The following is a 19,222-nucleotide window of genomic DNA, read 5'->3' as shown; positions in this document are numbered from 1 at the left end:
TGCGGTTATTAAGGGATAACTATCTGCGACAGCATGTAATAGAAAATACTAGGGGTCAGAGAGTGCTTGACCTAGTAATTGTATCTGAGAATTTGGTGTAACAAATATGACCACGTTGCCACCAATTGGTGAGAGTGATCATAGGATCTTGACTTTGGAGGTAGCTAAATGTGTGGAATTTTCAATTAAGACAGGGTACATATGGAATTACCAGGATGGTAAGTATGACAAGCTTAGGAGTTTGCTTGGTTCAGTGCCATGGCACGTAAAACTGCAAAGGCTGGATGTTGATAGTACACGGGAAGTGGTTAAGGAGTGTTTGCAGGAGGTAATGGCTGACTCTATGCCTAAAGTCCGAATAGTATCTCAACTAGGGGTTAAATGGATGAATAACACCATTAAGCTTGAACTGCAAAAAAAAGAAACAACTATGGAGGGAATTTAAGGAGAAAGGTGACCGGCAGGCACACGAACGGTATAAAGCGCAGGCCAGAAGGGTAACGAGTGTGGTAAGAAAAGCAAAAAAGGATTACGAAAGAACATTGGCCATGCAGGCTAAAGAGAATCCTAAACAGTTTTTTAGATATGTAGCAAGTAAAAGGAAAAATGTACATGGCAGAATGATTTTTAAGAATGCCGATGGTAGGGAGGTAACTGAATCAGTTGATATAGTTGAGTTACTGAGTGAGCACTTTGCAAGAATATATCATCCAGGTGGTGACATTGCAGAAACGAATGTACCAGTAGATCATACGGGAATTGTGGTGAATGAAGTGGAGGTGAGTAGTCTATTGCATAACCTCAATGTCAATACATCTGTGGGATTGGATAGTATACCAGCTCGTGGTCGTACGTGAAGAGGCTAAAGAACTGTCAGTGCCCTTGACTATTTTGTTTAATTTGAGTCTCGGGTCTGGGTCAGTCCCAAGGGGGGTGGAAAGAGGGGAAAATAGTTCCGCTGCATAAAGGTGGTTCCAAGGCTGCTGTTGAAAATTACCGGCCAATCAGCATAACAGGAATCATTGTCAAGGTCTTAGAGAAATTAGTCAAGAAAAGAATACAGGATTGGATAGATGAAAATGGGATATATTCTATGGGGGACAACATGGTTTTATGAAGGGTAGATCATGCCTCAGTAACTTGCTCACATTTTATAACACAGTGACGGCTGAACTGGATAGGGGCAATGGGTTTACAGTAATACTACTGGACCTTGCCAAGGCTTTTGATAGGATATCACATAGAACCCTAATCAGTAGACTGGAGCAGATGGGGATAGATATAGGGTTGGTGAGATGGATAGGAGGGTGGTTGAAGGAGAGATACCAGAGAGTGATTTATTCAGGAGTGGAGTCTAAAAGACGGCTTGTGACTAGTGGAGTGCCACAGGGTTCTGTTCTTGGACCACTGCTTTTCAATTTGTTCATCAATGATATAGGAAAGGATTTGAGAGGAAGTGTTCACTTGTTTGCTGATGATGCAAAGTTGGGTAGAGCAATTATGAGTGCACAGGATGTCAAAATTTTACAGGATGATTTGGATAGTTTGGAGGACTGGGCTAGGAAAAATGGATGTCAATTTAATGTGCCAAAGTGTAAGGTTATGCACTTTGGGGTGAAAAGAATAGCCGCATTGGTGGAACCGTACTCCAGGAGATTGATGAGGCCAGGGATTTGGGAGTGTTGGTGGATAGGGAATTGAAGTTTAGGGGGCACATTGCAAAAGTGACTAAAACAGCTCACCAAATCACTTGGCTTCTGAAAAATACTTTAACATGCAGAGACAAACAAGTTGTTGTTCCTCTGTATCGAGCCTTGATAAGATCCCATCTGGACTACTGTGCCCAGTTATGGGCACCAGGGTTTCTTCGTGATGGGGAGGAAGTGGAGAAGATCCAGAGACGAGTGACCAAGATGATAGCAGGTCTGTGGAATGAACCGTATGAGAATAGGTTGAAGATTTGTGGGTTGCAGAAATTGGTCGATAGGCGAAGGAGGGGTGATATGATTGAGACATTCAAATTAATGAAGGGTTTCTATAAGATTGATCCAGAAGATATTTTTGAAAATATGACTGGTGGTGGGAGGACTAGGGGCCATGAATGGAAGCTGGGCAAGAGCATGGTTGACAAGGGTGTTAGAGCTAGGTTTTTTACTTCGAGATTAGTGAATGAGTGGAATAAGCTTCCAGTCTGTTGTGGGTGCTACGACCGTGAATGAGTTCAAGGCAAGGTATGATAGATACTGTGTGAATGTCGAATAGTTGTTCTTGACATGATGTTAGGGCCTCCCTCGATGAGTCTGTCGACTCCTTGGAGTTGCCTGGAACAATAATAATAATAATAATAATAATAATAAAAACCCATGCTGTCCATTAACGAGAATTCTACTGCTGTCCACCCAGCTTTGAATCCTTGTCCTCACTAGCTTCTCCAACACCCTGACCACAACTCCAGACAAGTAGACTGGCCTATAATTTGAAGCCTTAGTTTATCACCTCCTTTACAAAGTAGAACAATTTTGCTATCTTTCCATGCCTTCATGACCTGGGCTAATCTAAGACTTGTTAAAAATGTACATTAAAGCGGTTGCTAATTCCGTGGAACATTTCGTCAAGACATGCAACGATACACCAAGTCTCATGGCCTTGTTGACATCAAGTTTACTCAATTCCTCATATACTTCTTGCTCGCTCACCATCAGTGGTTCCTCCCCCATTCCCACTGCTCTCAAGTTTTGCATTATATTAGAATCACAGGAATGGAATACTTTAATGAACTGCTCATTTAACACCTCTGCTATATCCTCCTTAGTGTTTATTATTCTCCCATTATCACTGACCAACATCATCCCCCCATAATCATTCTTCCTTCTACTGGCTACATATCGAAAAAACGCCTAGGATTTTTTTTAGCATCATTTACTAACTGCTGCTCATACTGCACTTTTGCTACCTTTACTGAGTCACCTTCCTTGCTTGCTCTTTCTATTCCTCATGTAACTGATTATTTCCACTCATCTTGTGTCCTACCTTATTTAATTGCCTGACCCTTTGGAATAGACCAGATAATTCCTGAGTAGAGACCAAGTAGCACTGATTTCCTTTCCTTTCCATGCAATTCCTCATTCCATGATATCGCTGCAAGCTACCCCCTGAGTTTTCTATAATCACCTACCATATAGGTCAACATATAACTCTTTCACAAAAGCCCTGATATGGCTGGCCACCAGCCAAGTGATCACTTCACGGTGACTTTCACCAACTGAAGGATAATGTAACGCTTCATTTACAACAATATCTTCTAGTGAGATAATAAAATTCAAGACCCTTGATCCAGGTGTGGCCTCTGTTATGTACAGCTTAAGGTAGTTATGCCTTAAAAACTCAAGAAATTCATTCTCTTTGGTTCCTGATGCGGTCTTTTCATTCCAGTCTACAATACCATAACTGAAATGTCCAAAACGATTACCCTTTTCTTATTAGTCAGACCAATTTGTCTGAATATTTCCTTCTCACTGCATTCCATATTACTAGGTCTACAGCAACACCCTACTAAATATTTCATCCATTTCATACCATACTGCTTCAAAAACCACTGTCAGTATATGCTCCTTGCATCTCCACCCTAGATGGGCACAACTCTTCTGCCATCATCAATAACACTCCTCTCCCTTTTTGCTTTGTCTGTCTTCATGAAAGATGACATATTACTCCATCTCTATTCTTGTCAGAATGACATCCTTGTTCAACCATGTCTCACTTGTATCAACAATTTTTGGGAGGATGAACTCTATCAACACCACAATTTCATTCCCCATGTTTTGAATACTTCTAGCATTTGTAAACACACACTAGCTCATTTCTGTTTCTATAACAAGTCCCACTAACCCAGCTTTTCAGACATGACCTTTCTACACTCCTAATCCTGCTCTAGAAATCTAACATGAAAAAGGCACTTCAGGTATCCAATAAGCAGAGTAGTGATCATGCACTGCGCAGTGAAATTCATCTCACACCTAAGAACAATTAGAAACATCCATGCCCATGATGGGATTTAAATCTACAGTCTACTGGATGAAGAGTATACATACTAACCAGGCCAACAAAAAATATTTATTTACTTTTACACAGCCTGTAAACCCTACTCTGGAGATTAAACATGGAACTTTTTCAAGCCACTTCAGGCCTCCAATAAGCTGGTGGTCTTGCACCGGGGGTAGAGATGGGAGTTGAAATTCATCTTGTACCTAAAAACATTCCTGATTTCATCATTGTTTTCATTTCCATTATTTCTTTTTTTCCCCCCTAGACATTTGATGGTGCTTTATGTGTAATTTATGTCAGACTTTTCGCATTCTTCTTCTATTTCTTCTTTTTATTCTGTTCTGTTTCTTTTAAGTATGTATTAACATTTACTCGATGTAGTAATAGATATATTTTATAGAAGTGTTGATTATCATTTGATTTTTTTTTATTACTAAAGGATAATGATCTGAATCAATATTGTAACCTCTGAAAACTCTTAATCATTTATTCATTTTGGTAGTTTATTATTAGCTTATGAAGTAGTCAATTTATGGTTTCAAGCTGAGCAGGTAAATTTATGAACATTATATTCATTATTTTTAATTTCCTTAAGGTACAAAGAACATTAATCTCTTCCAATTTCTTTAGACAAGTTTTTGCATAATATTCTACCACAGATTGTATTGATTCATTACCTATTCATCCATTTAAGTCACCTGCTATTAATACAAAATCATTAGCTACTATATCTCATAATAACTTATAAAATTCTTCACTTCTTTGTTTTTCACCTTCATTTTCACATATGTTCCTATAATTGGTAGATGTCCTCTTTCTGATAAGTCTAAAATAATCAGGTCTAAACAGCAATTAAAGTTCTTCTGTAAAGTATTTAATATAAGTAATAAAATTTCACTAAATTAGTCAGTAATGATAACTGGAAGAAAATATGATAAAAATTATAAATACATATTTTGCACATAACTATAAATACTTTTAAATTTACAATGTAATATATTTTTTTTTGTTTCTTACCTCATAGCGCTTCATTTGTTTATAGACCATTTTATGAGATTTTGTAACTGTTTGTTTCACAGCCCAGAAATTGATATCATTCCACTTAGAAATTTTTATAAATTCCTGAGAAATAAAAATAAATAAATAACAATATGAGATATTATATAAAAAAGAGTTATTTGAAAGAGAAATAATTTTTAAAATAAATATTAAATTTTACTGTGGCACACATGTTAATACTTAATTAATAAAAGAGTTAATTCCTTGATATTATTATCAAAACCATTTAACGCAAGGTAAAGATCATTAAAATATAATTATGATATGTATTTAAACATTTATTTTATAGAACATGCAATTCCAGGAACCAACTTTAAAGGGATGTCAGTTCTCAATGTTAGGACAAAAGGAACAATTTTGTATAGTGGGAGGTTTGCTATAATAAACTTTCTTTAAATTAACTACTTCTTATCAACAAGGAAAAGAAGTGTAATATGTCATCCAACAAGACTTTGCTAACAATTTCTGTTAAACTGTTTCTTTAAATTGTTCCATCAATTTGTGAAGTTTCAAATTTGATTTCACATTTTTTTTTTTTTACCATTTTACATTTCATACTAAGGCTCAATGGCTTGTAACAGCCAATAACTTGGCTTATTTTCCCTTTTATGCTAAGGCCTATCACAGCTTCTTATATACTTGCTTACTGCATATGATAGGTTAAGCCTATCTGCATGCAGATAGGTTAAGTTCCTGTAAATCGTATGAATCATTCTGGCTGGTTTACCTATTTTAAAGAATGAAACTCAAGAGGAAGCTGCACAAATGAAGAAATAGTACAAAGCTGCATAATGCAAAAATAGTAACATCATGAAATATTCAACTGTCACCTAAGAGTCAAAGCAAGATAACTGGGAGGAAGTTTCCATATAGCTTATAAAGACATGTGGAAAACTGAGCAGGACTTCTGATTCAATATCCACTCCTCAGCTTCTAATGTGCCACCATCAACATCAAATTCCTGACATGTACCCACAAGGGGTGTACAGGATATGATAGTGCTACATGATGATAGTACTACATGAAAACTTACACCACCACTAACTTCCTATCTACAATTCTCCTCCAAATCAATCAGTTACCTATCAAGACTTTAACATTATTAGATCTTATATTTCTGTCTTTTAAGGCACTTTTACTGTATCAATCCACATATATCTTGGTTTTTCTCTGAGTCTTTTTCCTGCCAACCTGGAAGAGAACACTTGTTTTGCTAATCGTTCCTCTCCCATTCTGTGAAAATGACCATACGAGATTAGTGTTGCCAATTAAGCTCTTTTGGAGATAGATCTAGCTCCTTTTTCCCTTCCCTAGCTCCAAAAATTTTAATCTAGCACCTAGCTCCTTCAGAACTTGTTTCAGCTACAATATGTTAGTGCTACAATCATCCACAGTCAACCCTCATCCTCTAAAGTCAGAGATTATTATTATTATTATTATGTGACACCTCCAGGGAGTCCAAAGACTCATCGAGGGAGAGTGTGCCAACACCATCGAACCCCTTCCAACTACTAACCGCGCTCAAACTTGCTTAAGTTTTTGTGAGCAATAAATAGCAGAGGCTCTACCAATTGACCAACCTTCGCTGGCTGATGACTATTTGGATCCCAAAACTAATCTTGGTTATAGATTTGAAAGAAAAATTTCAGAGTTAATGATACAAAAGAAAATGACACAAAATGATGAGCAAAATCTTAGAAATAGAGCAAGACAGTTTCTTTTTGGTCTCTTCAAACAGCTTAAGCAAAGGTTGCCTGAAAACTTGAATATTTTAAGAATGATCTCTTCTTTTTCTGTTGACAATACCCTAAAACATATAAAAGAACCTGTTACTCTTATCTTAGAAATAATGCTGAAAACAGAGAAAGATGTTGTTGCTGCTGAATATCAGTACAATACTATCCACTTAAATGGACAAATATAGAAAACACTGAGCTATTCTGGACTGATGTACGAGAATGCAAAGATGCACCTGGAATGAATCCATTTAAAGAAATTGCTCAGTGTGCAATAAATTTATTAATACTGCCAAATTCCAATGTGGAAATTGAACGAATTTTTAGTTTCACGAATGTAGTTAAAACTAAATTAAGAAGCAAGATGGAATTGCCAATGCCGACAGCTATTTTGTCAGTCAGGTATGGCTTCAGGCATAACAAGTGCTGTACAGGCTATCATTTTACCAGTATTTACAACCTGAGAAATATGGGAACGATGGCCACATATAATAAAGTTGAAAATATAAGTGAAAACGTGGGTGAATTAAGTGCAGAAGGCCACTTGAAAGGTTTTTAGCCACTTATATGCAAGTATCACTTCAACTTGAATAAAGTAAGTAATTGAAAAGTATCAACTACTACCTCTAAAATTTTAGCTTCAAATTTTTATTTTTAACTCCTTTTTTTTTTAAAGATTTAGCTGTTTTTATAATATTCATTTGGCAACAGTACCTGAGATTAGCTGTGCTAACCATGTCAAGTTTTTTCCTAATATCCTTGTTTTTAATATGATATTGCCATTGATCATCTGTTCATGCTCCTAATCTTTCTTTCAGGACTCTCGTATCTGTGGTCTCTAGTCTTTGGTCAAGTGTTTTATTTCTAACCCAGCTCTCAGATCCATAAGTTAAAATTGGCTCGAACACTGTGTTGTATACAGCTAATATAGCATTTTGACTAATTTCTCTCTTATTCCATATAAATTTATTCAGTTGACTTCCCACCATACCAGCTTTGTTGATTCTGTTGTCTACTTATTGCCTGTTGAGTGTTTTTTACCACCGTGCTGTCACAGCTTGTTTCATTTAGCAATTTTTCAAAATAATTACTCCACGCATCAAGGATATCTTTTTCAAAAGTTTTCTTGTCACCTTTATCATCTCTGATTCCCTTTACAGCACTCTTTTCTCCATTTCCAAGCTTTTTCAACAACCTCCAGAATATCTTGCCATCTTCTTGATATTTATTTTCTATGTTCTTGCCAAAGTCCTCCCGTGACTTTTGTTTAGCTAGTTTTACACAGTGTTTGGCTTTCTTACATTTGCCTCTGTATTCTCTAAGAGCACAAGCTGACTTATTTGCCAGGAACTTTTGATATGCTTTCTTCTTTTCCTTCAACTCTTTAATTTCCTATGTACACTCAGTAGTTCTTATTTTTCTATTCTTGCAGACTACCTGACCACTTGCCACTCTGGCTGAATCAATCAATATTTTCTTCAAGATTTGCCAATGAACCTCCAAGATTTGGTTCCTGTTCTAAAACTCTTTCATTTTTTCTTGGATAATGTTTGTATATTTTAGTCTACAGTTTACATCTGAGAGTTGATCAATTTTTATTTGCTTTAAACTCTCTTATATGTTCTTCTTTTCAATGTGAAATTCAATTTTATCCTGTTCAAGACTAAATGGTGATCACTTCTAATTTCAAATCCTCTGTACACTCTAATGTCCTGAATCAGTCAGAAAACATCACTATCAATAAAAACATAGTCAGTGAGACTTTTCATATTCCTTTCCTCTTCTCTCCATGTGAATTTGGACACATTTTTATGTTGAAACATGGTGTTAATAATAACCAGTCCATGTTCTGAGCAGAAATCCAACAATTATTTGCCATTATTATTAGCTTTGCTCTTTTCTCTCAATCTTCCTAAAATACTTCTGTCTGACAATCATTTCCTACTCTCTGCTATTTAGATTCCCAACAAGGACCAACTTTTCTTTTTTCATTGTGTCAGTTGCTTTCTCTAAAGCCTCAAAAAATTCCTGCACTATCTTAATAGAACCTTCTCTGAGATTATAGGCACAAATGAGTCACTCATTAAAAGAAAAGGCATAAACAGTGAAAATTCAGCAACTGGAAGAACCTCCACAGAAATAAAGATAGGCATCATTTAGGAAATATTAATGGCAAAGCAAGTGATCTAGCAGAAGAATTACAGAGGTATCATATCAGCAATGACCCGCTAAACAGGAAACCACTTCTTCATTGGAAAGTAATTTCAAGTACATTGATGTGCCTATAGAACAAATGTTCTAGAAACTGAGTGATTTTATGAATCGCTGGAGATTGCAGCTGATATAAAGAAAAAATAACAAGATTCTTGTTACTGAACTAACCATAGCAGAAAATGAATAGCAGACATATAGAAATTTGGACTATTTATACTTGTAAATAAATCCAGTACAAATCACCAGGATTCACTAAATAAGCTGATGAACTGCTGTAATAAATTTGGTATAAAAATCAGCAATAAAAAGACAAGGACAATGAAAATGACAAAACAAAAACTATCACCTGCATCCTCCTAAATCAATAACTTATAGAACAAAATTATTTCATCAGCTATTTATGTACAATTTTTAATGAAGATTAAAATTAATTTAAATATGGAAACTGACAACAGTATAAGTAAAGCTGGTGTGGTTTGATATTAGTCACAAGAACAGTGTTCAAATCAGTTTTAACTTATGAATATGACAGCTGGATTACAAATAAAACACTTGATCACAGACTAGGAACTGAAGATATGAGAGTTCTGGGAAAGATAAGGGTATCTAATCTTTCCCAGATAGTATCAATCATGGTATCATATTAAAAATGATATCATGATACCTAATTTCGGGTGGTATAGTCAATTAAACAGAATGAGAGAGGTTAGCAAAACAACTGTTCCTTGACAGGATGGCAGGACAAAGACACAGAGGAAGACCAAGATCGAGATGGATATAGTAAAAAGTGCCTTAGAAGACTCAAATATAAGATATGATAATATTTCAATCCTGACAAGTAGTAGATTAATTTACAGCAAAATCGTTGACAGGAAGTTAGTAATGATATAATCTTTTCAGGTAGTACTAACATAATACTTCTATTCTTACCCCTAAGGTTACATAACAGAAATTTCATGATATTCATTAATTTCACTGAAGAAGTGAAAAAGTCTTAATGATTAGGTTGTTCATAGAGCTATCTTCTTACTTAGTCAGGATACAAAAGTATACACAAGATTTGAAATAATAAATAATCATCACAAAGTTTTAAAAAAATAATCAAAGTCAGGCAGCTTTTGGAACCTAGGCTCACATATACAAATATTACTGGAGTAGAAATGAAAGAATTTGAACCAACCATTGGAGACTCAGTGATAAAATTTGAAGAAAACATTAATTGTTTTAACCAGGAAAGAATGTGATGAAGTTTGCAAAGAAAGAAAAATCAGAACTTCATGGCAGATTTGAGAACTCAAAAAAAGCAGCAATAAAAAAGAATAAAATTATTTTTATTCTTTTCTTATTGCTGACTTGAGGGGACACAGAGAAAAAGGTCAGAAAGCTACAAAAGCTGTGTGTAAAACTAAATAAATAAAAGTCACAGAAAAACTTTAGTAAGATGAACATAAGATAAATATCAGAAAGATGGCAAAATGTTCTGGAGGCTTTTGAAAAAGATCAGAAATAGAGGAAAGAATGCTATAAATGTATCAGTAACATAAAAATTGAAGAAAAATAAATATAATCTGGATGTCTGGAGTGGTTTCTTTGAAATAAGTTGTGACAAAAAATGATTGAAAATATTGAATAGGAATGCAATCAGGAGTTTATATGTTAGAAAAAGTCATCAGAATCCTGAAATGTATGAAATTCAACTGGAGTAGATAATATCTACTGAGAAATGCTCAAATAAAGATGTATAAAAATTTTATTATGGCTACACTGCACAATTCAGAAGATGGTCAAAACATTGGATTCTAGATGACTGGATTACTGTCACAGTACCCATAAATGGAATATATATGATAAAATAAATAAATAATAATATATATATATATATATATATATATATATAATATTATTTGATATTATTTATGGGTACTGTGATAGTTGTAATCCAGTTATCCAGCCATTCAAAAAAAGGAAACAGAAAGGACAGCAGACTCTACAGAGGAATATCTTATTAAATACATGCTATAAAATATATCTAGATATAATTAAAAGTAAATTAACACCATGGGCTGAGGAAATTATTAGAGAAGAACAATGCAGCTTTAGGAAAGGAAGATCCTGCACAGATCCCACATTTATACTCAAACACATTATAGAAAAAAAATAGAATTAAACCTGCCAATATATATGATCTTCCTATATTATGAGAAAGCATATGATCAAATCGACAGAACAAAATTAATCAACATACTGTATGAATTGAAAGCTCCACCACAAACCACAAAACAATAGCAAATATAATGGAAGAAAGCTAAATGAAACAATTGAAAAAATTAAAACCAACAGAGGTCTTATTCAAGGAAGTGGATTATCACCAATACTCTTTAATATATATATATATATATATATATACAGGGTGTTCGGGATAAATTTGACATATTTATAATTAATTATATTTTTCCGTAAGTTACATGTATTAACACACACTTCTCTTCATTTAAAAGTTTGGACCCTTCTTCATTCATATACAAGATGTCAGAAAGGATGGATAGCTGGAACCCACCTGAATCATGGAAGAGAATAACTTGTATCATGATGATTCGTGCCCGCCATCAAAATAAGGATATTACGACTGCTGCCCAATGCTCCCTGAATACAGTAAAAACAATCAGGCATGAACTAGAGACTTGCAATGGTGACTACGAGGATGTAGCAAGAAGAAAGATCCCTAGCAGACGATCTGATTGCGTTCGTACAGCAGAATTCCTCGCAAATCTGCAGGAACAGGTGTTGAAGAACCCTGGCATTGGAATTCGGGCTTTGTTCGTGGAGTTGCTAACTGTAGTCAAGCCCTGGATAACAAGGGTAGCCAATGGTAGGCCGTATGTATGGCAGCAGGATTCGGCCCCTTGCCACACCTCTGGGAAAAGTCAAAAATGGTTGTCTGAAAATTTCTACGACTTCACCAGTCCAAATGTTTGGCCTCCAAACTCCCCAGACCTTAACCCCATGGATTATTTTGTATGGGGCGCAGTTGAAAAAGACACCAATCGCACTTCCAGTAATACAAAAGCCCAGTTAATGGATAAAATTAAAACAGTTTTTGCGGCCCTTCCCAGGGAGACTGTAGCATCAGCTTGTTCGAGGTTCCGAAGCAGAATTGAAGCTGTGATCGATGCTAATGGTGGTTATTTTGAGTAAATCTTGTTGATAGTATTGTAATTAACTCTGCCTGTAATGTTTTTTTTGTCAATTCATTAAATTTAATAGATACAAAGAAGATTTTCTGTTTCCTTACGAAACTGTCAAATTTATCCCGAACACCCTGTATATATATATATATATATATATATATATGGAAAAAATTTCGAGAGAATGGAGGAAAACAAAATCATAGGAATTAAAATAGAAAATAAAGAATTAACCAGCCTTTTGCATGCTGATGATCAAGTTATTTTGGCTGAAAATGACAATTACAGAAAAATCTACACGTGTTGAATGAAACAATAGAACAGTATGACATGAAAATCTCAATAAATAAAACGAAATCAATAGCATTTCAAGTTAAAGAAATTAAAAGATGCAAAGTAGTCATTCACAACAAAGTAATAGAACAAGTGAACATATTTAAATATCTAGGAAATTACATAAGCCCCCAATGGAGAAATCGACATTGCATATAAACAGCAAAAATTCCTAGCAGTCATTGGAACTTTGAATAGACACTTCAGTAAACAGATGTCTAGAACAACCCAAATAAAACTATATAAAATAATAGCCAAACCAATTCTGAAATATGGCAGTGAAACATGGACTTAGGGAGAACAAGATAAAAGACAAATGAAAGCTGCAGAAATGAAGTTCCTAAGACCATTCACAGGCTATAAAAGAATAGACAAGATAAGAAATGAAGAAATAAGAAAACAGTTATCCATAATTAACATAACAGAAGACATCAAAAACTATAGAAAGACTTGGAAAAACCACATAGAAGGAATGAATGAAGACAGATGGCCAAATATTGCTTGGAAAAACCAAAGGGACACTGATCAAGAGGAAGATACAGGAGGAGATGGGCAGAAGACTTTTTAAACCCTTGAAAACGTTACAGGCAAACATTTGCCTAATACGGGAAGCCAAGAAGAATAAGAATATCAAATAAAATAAAATTGAATATGTACATTATCCCCTCTGTTATTCATTATCTATATGGATCACATTATGAAGGAAAGTGGTATTAAACATGATATCAAAATTGGAGATGTTAATGTCAGCTCTTTGCTTTATGCGGATGATGTTATACTTCTATTGTGATTCTGTTGTGAATGGAGAACCTGTGGAACAAGTCAAACATTTCAGCTACTTAAGCACGATTTTTAGTGAAGATGGTAAATTCAATATATAGAAATAGACAACAGAATCAGCAAAGCTGGTATGGTGGGAAGTCAATTGAATAAATTCATATGGAATAAGAGATCAATTAGTTAGAACACTAAATTAGCTGTATACAAGACAGTGTTCAAACCCGTTTTAACTTATGGATCTGAGAGCTGGGTCAGAAGTAAAAACTTGACCAAAGACTAGAGACCGCAGATATGAGAGTCCTGAGAAAGATTAGAGGCATGAACAGATGGCATCAATGAAAACATCATGTTAAAAACGAGGATATTAGGAAAGAACTTGACATTGTCAGCATCCAGGAATGTGTTAGCAGAACTAATCTCAGGTGCTATGGTCACTTAAACAGAATGAGCGAGGAAAGATTAGCAAAACAAGTGTTCTCTGCCAGGTTGGCAGGAAAATGACATGGAGGAAGACCAAGATATAGGTGGATTGATATGGTAGAAAGTGCCTTAGATGATAGAAATATAAGATCTGATAATGTTGGAGTCTTGACAAGTAACAGACTGATTTGGAGGAAAATTGTAGATAGGAAGTTAGTAATGATGTAATTTTTTTCATGTAGTACTATCATATCCTGTACACTCCTTGAGGGTACATGGCAGGAATTTGATGATGATGATGATGATGATAAAATTAAATGTAAGTTTCATAAAGGAATTTCCAAAGCGAGTATTCCAAGTAAGATGTGCAAGCATATTTGAGAAGAGATAGCAAAATTGCAGAAAAGCAACTTGGGAAGAATAAGTTGGGTTCAGGTCAAACAGGGATTATTAGAATCAACTTTTATCAAGTCAAAATAGTTGACATATCACAGGAAAATAACTAGGATGTAGTTTAAATTCTATAGATATGGATAAAGTACATGATGAGTTGCCAAGAGAAAAGCTTGTCAGAACACTACAAATATATCATTAAAGCAGTACATAGCAATCATCAGTGAGAATTGAAGGAGGTACAGAGAGATAGTTTTATGTAGAAGTAGATGCAAGACAATTGCGTGAACTAGTCCATTGTTGTCTATCATCTATAGAGATCACATTATGAAAGTGACAATAAGCATGATATTAAAACTTGAAATATTCAACCCAACTCTTTACTCCTAAATAAATCTATTATTAAGAACTAAATGAATCAATCACTGTTATGATACGAGGGTGGTCTGAAAAGTTCTAGGCTTAACAATGAAAAAATAAATTTATAACTTCAAAATTATTTTTATTTTTCAACATAATCTCCCTTAAGACTAATACCTTTATTCCAGTGATGCTCCAGTGCCATTATCCCATCTCTGTAGTAGTTCTCAGTAAGATCTGCAAAATACCCCTCTACAGCTGCAACCACCTCTTGATTCGAGGAAAAACGCTGAGCAAGGGAGAATTTTAGTTTTGGGAAGAGATAGAAGTCAAAAGGAGTTAAATCTGGAGAATAGGGTGGATGTTCCAACAATTCATAGCACAGATCCCTTAATTTTCCCATTGCCAAAACACCTTCGTGGGCAGGTGCATTGTCCTGATGAAAGATGATTTTTTTCTTCTTCTGCAAACCGGGTCTTTTCTCATGAATTTTTTCGTCTAGTCTGGTTAAAAGATCGGAATAATATTCCGCGGTTATTGTTTTACTCTTTTCAAGATAATTAATAAACAAAATGCCTTTAGCATCTCAAAACAGCAATGCCATGAAATTTCCTGCTGATGGAACCGACTTTGTCTTCTTTGGTGCTGAACAACCAGCTTCTGTCCACTGTTTTGGCTGCTGTTTGGATTCTGGTATGTAACAGTGAATCTAAGTCTCATTCATAGTAATAAATCGACGCACAAAATCAGTTTTATTCTTGTTAAAATGCTCCAAGCACTATTCAGAGATTTTCATGAGAGTGCGTTTTTGATCTGTTGTGAGCAAACGCAGCACCTATCTTGTGCAAAGCTTTTTCATATGCAATTCTTCATACAAAACATATCCTACATGTTCTTTTGAAATGCTTATAATCTCAGCAATTTCATGCACTTGGACTTGCCAGTCATCCAATACCATATCGTGCACTTGATCAATGATTTCTGGTGTTGTTACACTTTTTGGACGTCTTTCATGTGGATCATTTTCAAGGCTTGTATGGCCAAGTTTAAACTTGGCAGATCATTTCTTAATTGTCGAAAACAAAGGAGAAGAGTGCTCATAAACTTTTATGAACTTCGAATGAATTTCTTTTGGCGTTAAACCTTCTTTTACAAAGAATTTTATAACTGCATGATACCCAATTTTATCCATTTCAAGGATAAAATTTTGCTTCACTTTTGCTTCAGAAAGCTGTATAAAACAAACTACTTGATAGAATGACTTGCAATTTTACATGGATGCTTATGACAGATGTACCAATTTAGGGAAAAAAAAAAATCACTTGCCGATAGTGTTGCTATCTATGGTCGAGGCCGAGAACTTTTCAGACTAACCTCGTAAACTGACTATAAAAAGCAATAAAAAGACAAAAAAAACTACGAAAAATGTTAGAAATGCTGAAAATATTAGCATTCTAAGTGACAAACCTATACAGCAAGTAAAACATTTACTTGAAAATGGAAAATTAAACATGGAAATAGATACCAAAATAAATATATGTGGTACAGAACCGGTTAAATAAATTTATATGGAATAACCGAGAAATTAGCCAAAATGCTAAACTAGTATCTAAGACAGTGTTAAAACCTATCTATTGATCTGAAAGCTGGAGAAGAAATAAAACATTTCATTGAAGATTAGATACCATAGATATGAGCATTCTGAGGACAGTTAGAGGGATATGTCTATCATAAAAACTATTGCTCCTTTTCTTTCACTTCTGCTCTTTTGAAAATAATGAACAACAATATTAACAAGCCAAGTTTTTTTCTTCTGGAGGTCCACCAACTAATGGGCAACAATGTCATTCTGTCATTATCGATTTACAGCAGACTTCTAGCCAACATCAGCAACTCGGGACAAAAAGAATGGAAAAATTTGAAGAAAATCAGGGAGCTAGTCTTGACTGGTCTGTTATAGAGCTATTTAGTTAATTTTCTTAATATTAACATCACACACAAGACTATCAAAACCTGCAACATATAGGTAGCAGGTATGGGTGACTGATTAAAGATAAGAAGGAGAAGGTTAATATGTGAAATAAAGGCAAATCTATAACCTCAGCTTATGCATTCAGAAAAAGATTGAGGGACTACCTCATGGGACTAAACAATGTCGACAATTACTTTAAACGCATAGTATAAGGGATCATTATAACTCACATATCATATCCAATATAAGGTACCAATATACTAACCATTTCATTTAATTAGGAGACTAATATATTAACATGTACATCAAATCAAACCGTGTAAGGTGAGCCCTCATAGATATGGTCACTGGACTCACAGTGAATGTTTCGAACTAATTTAATTCTCTAGTAACTAGTATGGTTATGGCCCTTGGTTACACATAAATATACAAACTAACTTACTTTATCACTAAAATAGTAACTTATTATAAACTATGAAAACTATCCGAAATGTATTTTACTCTATTTGTAAATATAAGGAAACATTTATTAACTATAACAAAATAATCAGCCAAAAATAAGTGTAATTACCAACAGAAAATGATAGTAATGCTTGAACTGTATTGTATAATATTGCACATTGAATTGTAAAACTTGAATTGTATTGTACATTGAATTGCAAAACTGGAACTGTATTGTAATAATATTGCATATTGAATTGTATTGTATAATACTGTACATTGAATTGTACAACTTGAATCATAATATAAATATCTTGTATATGTGATGGGAATGATAATAAACTGATAATAATAATGTTCTTTTGAAAAGCTGGATTTTGTAGTCCTTGCAGAAAACAGCATGAAGAAGGCTATTTCAAAGAACAAAGATAAAGAGAATGACAGAGGAATATGATAAGTTGGCTCAGCAAGTTTGTGAGAGAGAGAGAGAGAGAGAGAGGAAGATCAGCTGTTAACCAGATTTTACCTCTTCTTGGCAGTACTGAGCATTTCAGGAAAGTATTGAATACCATTTCAAAAATGGAGAACAGTATTCTGTTCTCAACTTTGGAAGTAGTTTCACAGCTTTGGATTTTATATAGTACTAGAAGTTATCCAGGTGAAAAGTAGTTCCTAATGGAAAAGGATAGTAAGACTGTGAATAATAATAATAATGTATTTGTCACAGGAAATAGAAGTATAATTTAACCAAAAATGAGAAATTTGATCTTCTTTGGAGATCTCAGGGTTTTTAAAATTAAAGGGAAGAGACATGAAATTTTACTTGTGAGAAATGCAGGATTATATTTTTGCAGCACTGAAGTTCACAAAGTTGTAATTACTGAAGAATGGTAAGGAGATCATTATTTTGGGTGCTGGTTATGGAATGATAAAAGCATTATCAAGTTTGTCAAAATAGTTGGAGTTTATTGTCATTGGCTAAAGCATGGATAGGATTTGAGATTATTGACAGTAATTTATGTATAAGAGGAAGAACAGAGCCATGGGGTACCCCAGCACTGATGGAGGAAACCACTCACCATGGCACAGAATGACTGAAGGGGAAAAACAATTCATCTGTGGAGTGTGTAAGGCAGATTATAAGAGAGTGGTTTGGTAAGTAGACCACCATGCCAGATCCAATCAAGCAATGAAATATTTAGGACATTTGATCTTTCCAAACGTGTTACTACCTTTTCCCAATTAGTGTCCTATGATAGGTAATACTGTTTACATCTGCTGTTGACTGAGCATGGAAGAATCCACAGGGCAAACAAGTTGGCTTGATGACCTTTTCCAATCATCATTCTCAAAAGAACCAAGGCAATAGCAATGGAATGAAAGGTTGATAAATTACTTTTATCTCGGTTTCTTGGAAATGACCAGCCATAGGCTTGCTTCCATGTTGTGGGGTAGATGCCAAAGGAAAATAAAATATTATAAAGATGAGGTAGAATAGGTTAACTGAAGCACAACTGAAAACAGGAGTTACTCTTTCTGGTGAAAGATCACAGGAAAAGACAAGTAATGAACTGTTTTTGATATAGTGGAAACTTGCCTTGGTCATCATATGCAGGTGTCAAAAGGGAAGAAAGATGCAGGTAGATCAGCCTTATCAGATCATACCACAATGGCATTAATTATATGCAAGAGCTGGAATGAAAAAATGGAATATGAGAGGTCGATCCAATGGCCTATGTGATGGAGACAGGAATGCCAGTAGATTAGTCTTATTACTGGATAATATTACAATGATATCTGGACATTAGAGATACAAGAATGAAAGGACAGATTTGCACCCAGTGGCCTTGGTGAACGATTGAATCTTGACAATGCTGATACACTTCTCCATTATTTTTGAGAGAAATGAGGTGAGGGCAATTTTATGATAATCTGATTGCTGAGTCTTATTTCTTCCCTTACTTTTTTTTGAAATGGGCATAATATTGTCTTACTTTAGTGCTGAAGGAGAGGCATATGATATAAGATAGGTCTTCCTTTCTGAAGCAGAAGTTTGAATGCAACCAAAATGATACCACACGACCAGAAGACCTATTGCTATTAGGGATTGCACATTTACTGACTTTTTCAATTACTGGTAATTCGGTAAAAATTTTCATAAATACCAGATTAACGGTAATTTACCAGTAACTTCTTACTTTTTTAAAAAAATTTATACTGAAAGACAATCAATATATATTAATGAGCAAACAAAAATTTTATTGAAACATAAAACATGCCATAAA

General features: G+C 34.6%; 1 protein-coding gene across 1 annotated transcript in view; it reads right to left on the bottom strand.

Moving 5' to 3' along the window:
* The window catches only part of LOC150096239 (midasin), a 1,081,806-nt gene that overhangs the window by 201,052 nt on the left and 861,532 nt on the right, over nucleotides 1-19,222 (bottom strand). The window contains exon 72 of the mRNA XM_090409469.1: nucleotides 5,062-5,166. Coding sequence (XP_090265595.1) covers nucleotides 5,062-5,166 — 105 coding nt within the window. The remainder of the gene's footprint in view (nucleotides 1-5,061; nucleotides 5,167-19,222) is intronic.

The sequence above is a fragment of the Typopeltis vanoorti genome, chromosome 19 (assembly GCF_054136105.1).
Source record: "Typopeltis vanoorti isolate ZY-2024b chromosome 19, IOZ_Tvanoo_1.0, whole genome shotgun sequence".
NCBI lineage: Eukaryota > Metazoa > Arthropoda > Arachnida > Uropygi > Thelyphonidae > Typopeltis > Typopeltis vanoorti.
This window is presented reverse-complemented; position numbering and strand designations above follow the sequence as displayed.